This window comes from Antrostomus carolinensis, unplaced genomic scaffold, assembly GCF_000700745.2.
Source record: "Antrostomus carolinensis isolate BGI_N321 unplaced genomic scaffold, ASM70074v2 scaffold4954, whole genome shotgun sequence".
NCBI lineage: Eukaryota > Metazoa > Chordata > Aves > Caprimulgiformes > Caprimulgidae > Antrostomus > Antrostomus carolinensis.
The window spans coordinates 6,900-13,073 of NW_010308541.1; the positions used below are offsets into that span (position 1 = coordinate 6,900).

Here is a 6,174-nt window from a genome sequence, read left to right on the forward strand (position 1 = left end):
GTGGATATGGGAAAAAAAACCCCAAACTCCTTAACTTTTCTGATGAATTTGGCTGTTTAAAATGCATTACTGAAAAATTTGGGCACATGATCTTTCAAACATTTGGGCTTGTGGAAAATGATTGCAGCAGCAACACTTCCCAGGTATTTTGAGCTAAACTGAGGATGTAATTAGAAAGTGGGGGGGGAAGAAAAAAGGGAGGGGGTGTAAAAAACCAAACAACCTTTTTTCCTGTGCTGACGGTGCCATAAAGCCCGACTATAGATACTGCAACCATTTCAAAGGCAGGAAAGGCTGAGGCCTTCGCTGTGGTGTCCACCGGCTTTGAAGTGCCAAAAGCAGCTGCTCCCAGCAGATAGGAACTGTCGTGCTGCTGGAGTTATTTTTTTTCTTCAAAATATACTTTCAAATCTAACAGCTGCAAGTAGAACAAAGTTGAGCTAAAGTATGTTTAAAGAAAAAAAAAAAGCCACCAGTTTCTCTCTAAGAGTGTTCTCAGTGAATACTTCAAAAGAAAGTGGCACTGAATCAGATGAAGCTGGAACCAGGAGTGACACGGCAGCTGAAACCAAATATTGCAAGATTCAAACTTTCTTCTTCGCTTTATTGATGGATTCAAATGCATTTGAAAAGTTAACAAAATATTAACTGCTATGGTTCTGTATGGTTTTTTCTTAATTCTTTTTCAAGGAAATTAAATAAATATACACATATATCAGTATATATCATGTTATATATTAATATAAATATCAATATATATCAGTACATCTAATCTGTAGGTAGAGCGATCTGTCAGCCCCACAACCAACAGTCCACGTTCACACCAGTCATCTCATTGAAATCAAAATTCAAGGAGAGTTCTGTGAAGCACAGACAACCATTCACGTCAAGCAGAGAAGTAAAACCACAGCTCTCAAGTTCCTACATTTCCAAGATGTTCCTCAGGATAGAGAACTGGGGAACACATCGGTTCATTTGGTTTTTCATTAACAACTTGACGAAATTTAGGGGCAAGTGAAACATCAACTGTGCTGCCAGCACTACCTCTGCCACCCACCAGGCCAACCTATGCAAAATATATCTGAAGGTCAATTTTCTTTCCCTTTGCATATAAATTCCATTTGACAATTAGATTCAGACACTTGAGGCAGAACATCTCAAAGCAATTACTCCATTTCTCATTAACTAAAGTATCCAGTTTTCGGTTGGGTATCTATTTCCTGACTGGAAGTCTGCTGGAGTCCTGCTGAAATACACCACCAGTTCTAACTTACTGCTCCATTTAAACACTTTAAATCAGTCTATTCCTCCCCAAGTAACCACCAAAGAAATATGTAGTAAAACAAGGCAAGGAAAAGTCTGTTTTAAAAATGGTTTAGAAGTTCTGAAGCATAAACAGAGAGTCATACAGAGAAACAGAAGTTGGAACTACTGAAAGGAAATTTTAAGAGTGGAAGAACTGAGCTCACACCGCTCCGTGGCTGGGCTGAAGGAGCTTTGTACTGCAGAAAAGACAAGACAAAAAGAACAACGTTTCCAATGATAACCCAGTCTGCAGGAAGGGTCACATATTTTTCATGTTCACAAGCTTTCAAAGAACATTCCAAATGAAGTATGACGAGAAATAAATTTTTAAAAAGGGCATAAACAGGATTCCTCTGAAAATTCTTCTAAGGTTCTCATTGTTTAGCTGTTTAGGGCTGAAACCCATTTACCTTGGGTTTCAGTGATGTTTCATAAAGTCTAGCTGTTCCTTCTTACAGTAAAAAGTAGTGAGCCTAAATAAAATAAAAGTGAAGCAGTAAATATCTCCTCTTAGTGGAAAATGCTTTCACTAACGTTTACCAAAATATTAACACTATTAAAAAATACCAATGTAAAAAGATTCACCAAAAAGTATCACATTCATTTCTTTTTCTTTGGGGTTTTTTTGATCCAGTCTCCAGAAAGTCTGAATATAACATGTATGATGATACAAGAAAACAAATGAAAAATAAACCATGACGCTACTAGGCATTTTCATTTTCCTTTACTGGGCAAAACCAGCAGATTATTTGGCAGAAGACTGTATCTATGGCTTGGCAGCTCTTGCCATGTATACGGAAAATTTAAAAAATTACTATTTGTAGGTAGGAACAGGATTGTCATAACATCTCATGAACTGCAGACTAGTACTTATCTCTACAGATCATATTCCTAACCTGGGGAAAAAAAATAATCTATGAATAAATGCTTACTTGGGACTTTAAAGATGCACCAGAAATTACAAGAACTGCAAAGAAAAAAATTGAACCAACCATATACTGCTAAAATGACATGAACTTAAGACTCCATTAAAAAATTCCCCTAAGGCAGATGCCCAACTAATCCCAATAAATCCATAGTCTTCCCTTCAGTACATCCTTTAATTGACACATTAAACCTCCTCACCTTAAACACAAGCAGTTATTACAATGGCTCTCACATAAATGATTTGAAGAAAATCTATTGCCATGATCACATAGTAGAGACTGCATTTGTGATTTCTAGTCTTTACTCCAGAGATGATACTAATCACAACAAACAGGTAGAATTCGTATTGATCTTTTGGCAAATGATGTCACCTGCAAGATGAAACCCATGAAACAAAAACCCCCAGTATCTCTGCAACCTGGACTATTCCTCAATCTTTAAACAGAAGAATCATAAATAATATCACCCAGTAAAACAAAACGCCTGTGGAGATGTATCTATTACATGGGACAGCTTCTCAGCCTGTGTCAGGTGACAACTCAATTAGTATTGTTGACAATTCTAAGTGAGGATAAGGAAAATTACTTTGATCCAAACCAACAAACTCCCTTCAATTCAAAGTTGAGAGCCATGTACAAAACGCACTATTGTTCCTCCCAAGCACAGGCAAAGGTCTCTCTCAACACATACCAAAGTGATTCCTCTCCTTAATTAGTTGAAAAAGCCCCTTCCAGACAGACCAGAGCAGGTCTCATACCACAAGCCAACTGCAGTATTTCATCCTCTTACCAGCACAGAAATGAAACCACATTTCCCTGGTGGATATGTAAACTTATACCCGTGCAAAAAACATGAGAAGAGAGAACTTCAAGATCATGGCCTAACTGTATCGTTGCTAAAAAAACCCCAAAACCCCAACTTTTTCAGTCCTTTAACAGGTGTTACCAAACAGACACCACTACTTTCATGACAAAGTACCACCTTAAGCAAGTGTTCTCAAGGCTATATCATGCAATGATTTCCTTCTGTTTCTGTTTTCTCCCTTTACACTTCACAACACTACTGAACTCAAGTTTCTTTTCTCCACCCAAATGTTTCCTGAGTATTTCCCAACCCTGAAATTACATTACAATAAAGAAAATCACTATCGATGGGCCAAAACAAGCATTCCTATGAACACTCCCCGTATTAAAAATGATAATAAAGAATAAAACACTGTTTCTTGACAAGAAGAAAAACAGATAACACATTAAATCATTTAATCTGGCCATTATGAAAATAGGTGTTGCCACCTGTAAGCCTGGGAAACAATTTGAAAGAGTCAGAAGTACAAAGGATTGCAAAGAGGAAACAAAAATATTTTCTCTGTAGACTCTTCCTTCTCCATCCCCCATCACATAAACTCTGCATACCCATAAATTTTGTCTTTAGACAAAGAACAGCAACACACAGTGAGAACAGGATTAAGCCTGCCACAGGATCTGACCTACATCTACATGAAAAGATGTTCCTCCACCCCTCCACCTGAAGGAGCAAACCAACTGACCTGTTGCTCATATCTTTGCTTGAGCTCTTCCAATTGCCAGGAGAATTCTTTGAATTGCTTTTCCCGGAGCGATTTTGATCTGCTTAGATCTGCTTCAACCTTTTTCATCTACACGGTAAAAGAAAGGGAATATTTAATTTTTTTTTTAAAAAGGCATAGCTTGAAACGTTCTGACGTTTCTACAGTTTGCAAACCATCAAAGAGGTGAATAAAGAAGGACTGGTTGGGGATATGAAAGTTGGGAGCAGCCTTTGCTGCAGTGACCATGAGATGGTGAAGTTCAGGATCCTGAGTGGAAGAAGCAGGGCAGTAAGTATGACTACAACCCTGGACTTCAGGAAAGCTAACTTCAGCCTCTTCAAAGAGTACTTGAAGGAATCCCACGGGATAGGGCTCTAGAAGCTAGGGAGATCCAAGAGAGCTGGTTAAGCACCACTTCCTCCATGCTCAATATCAGTGCATCCCTATGAGTAAGCAAAGGAAGCAGGAGACCTGTATGGTTGAGCCAGGAGCTTCTGGAAAAATTCAAATGTAAGAAGGAAGCTTACAGAATGTGGAAAAAGGAACTGGCCACTTGTAAAAAATACAGGAACATTGTCAGAGTATTCAGGGATACAATGAGGAAGGCTAAAGCCCACTTAGAATTAAATCTGGTGAGGGATGTCAAGGACAACAAGAAGGGTTTCTTCAAGTACATGAGTAGCAAAAGGAAGAGTAGAGAAAACATGGGCCAACTGCTAAATGAGGTGGGTGCCCTGGTGACAGAGGATACAGGGAAGGCAGAGTTACTGAATGTCTTCTTTGCTTCAGTCTTTACTGCTAAAGTCAGTCCTCAGGAATCCCAGACCCTGGAGGTAAGATAGAAAGTCTGGAGAAAGGAAGACCTTCCCTTGATTGAGAAAGACTGGGTTAGAGATCATTTAGGCAAAGTCGACAACCACAAACCCATGGGCCTAAGCCACTCTCCATTATCTTTGAAAGATCATGCAGAACAGGAGAGGTGCCTGAGGACTGGAGAAAAGCCAACATCACTCCAGTCTTTAAAAAGGGCAAGAAGGACAGGTTAGTCCCTGGAAAAGTGATGGAACAGTTCATTCTGAGTGTCATCTCTAAGTATCTGGAGGAAAAAAAGCTTATCAGGAATGTTCAACATGGATTCACCAAGGCTGTGAGATCTGGATCTGTTTACCCTGGAGAAGAGAAGGCTGAGAGTGGATCTTATCAATGGTAATGAATACCTAAAGGGCAGGTGTCAAGAGGATGGGGTCAGACTCTTTTCAGTGGTGGCCAGCAACAGGACAAGGGGCAAATGGGCACAAGCTGGAATACAGGAAGTTCCATCTGAACATGAGGAAAAACTTCTTTACTTTGAAGGCGACAGCGCACTGGAACAGGCTGCCCAGAGAGGCTGTGGAGTCTCCATCTCTGGAGATGTTCCAAACCCACCTGGATGCTGTCCTGTGTGACCTGCTCGAGGTGAACCTGCTTTGGCAGGGAATTTGGACTGGATGATCTCCTGAGGTCCCTTCCAACTCCCACCATTCCATGATTCTCTGAATATAACTTGCTGAGAATGATAATACTAGTTGTATGTAGTGAAAATGAATATTCAGTCACTACAGGATTATTAGTTACTTAAGGATACAGTGATCATTTATACCACGCCACTCCCTGATTACAAAGTACTGGCTCAGTTTTTCACTCAACAGTGGTGAACATCCATCAAAATTAAGTGAATATTTTTTCTAGACATTTTTAAGACTCAAATATATTTCACTCAAAAATATATTGCTGGTGGGAATTCAAGGGAAATCATGTGTGAGTCAGCGCGCAAACTACACATTTCAAGTAAGTTTACATTAAATCAGTAAAATAACTTAAAAGAGAATTATTGGGCTGCAAGTAAAGTTCTCTGAAGATAGTCATCGCTTATGAATAATAAGCCCCATAGATTCCAGCACAAAGCATCAAGGAAGCAATTTCATAACTCAATTAACAAAGCCTTTTGTATCAAAAGCACAACTGTTAGCTGTACATCAGGCATGTTTCCAGGGGAATATATATATATATACACACATGTGTATATATATATATATATAAAATACTACGCTGCAGTGCATACTCAATTACTTTTAGATCTAGGTCCCAACACAAGCAGTGAATAAACTGTTTCCATTAAAAAAAAAAGGGAAAAACAAAAAAAATAGAAAAAGAGAGAGAGAAGGGGTGTAGCTGTCAGGAGGACCAGTGCTGCCACACGTCCATCTGCTGTAGCAAAAGAAGAAACGCACGAATTCCTGATCCACAAGCCAAAATCCTGTTTGGCCTAAGGGAGTGCTCTCTCTTCAACAGATGTCTTTGCCAATCGGCCTGGACATCACTTCTAAGGCAGGGAA

At 39.3% G+C, this 6,174-nt stretch overlaps 1 protein-coding gene across 1 annotated transcript in view; it reads right to left on the reverse strand.

Annotated features, from left to right (window-relative positions):
* Window positions 1-379: 379 nt before the first annotated feature.
* The window catches only part of CEP112 (centrosomal protein 112), a gene marked incomplete at its 5' end in the record, with an annotated part of 37,075 nt that continues 31,280 nt past the window's right edge, over window positions 380-6,174 (reverse strand). Inside the window, 2 exons of the mRNA XM_029084441.1 lie at window positions 380-418; window positions 3,779-3,886. Coding sequence (XP_028940274.1) covers window positions 380-418; window positions 3,779-3,886 — 147 coding nt within the window. The remainder of the gene's footprint in view (window positions 419-3,778; window positions 3,887-6,174) is intronic.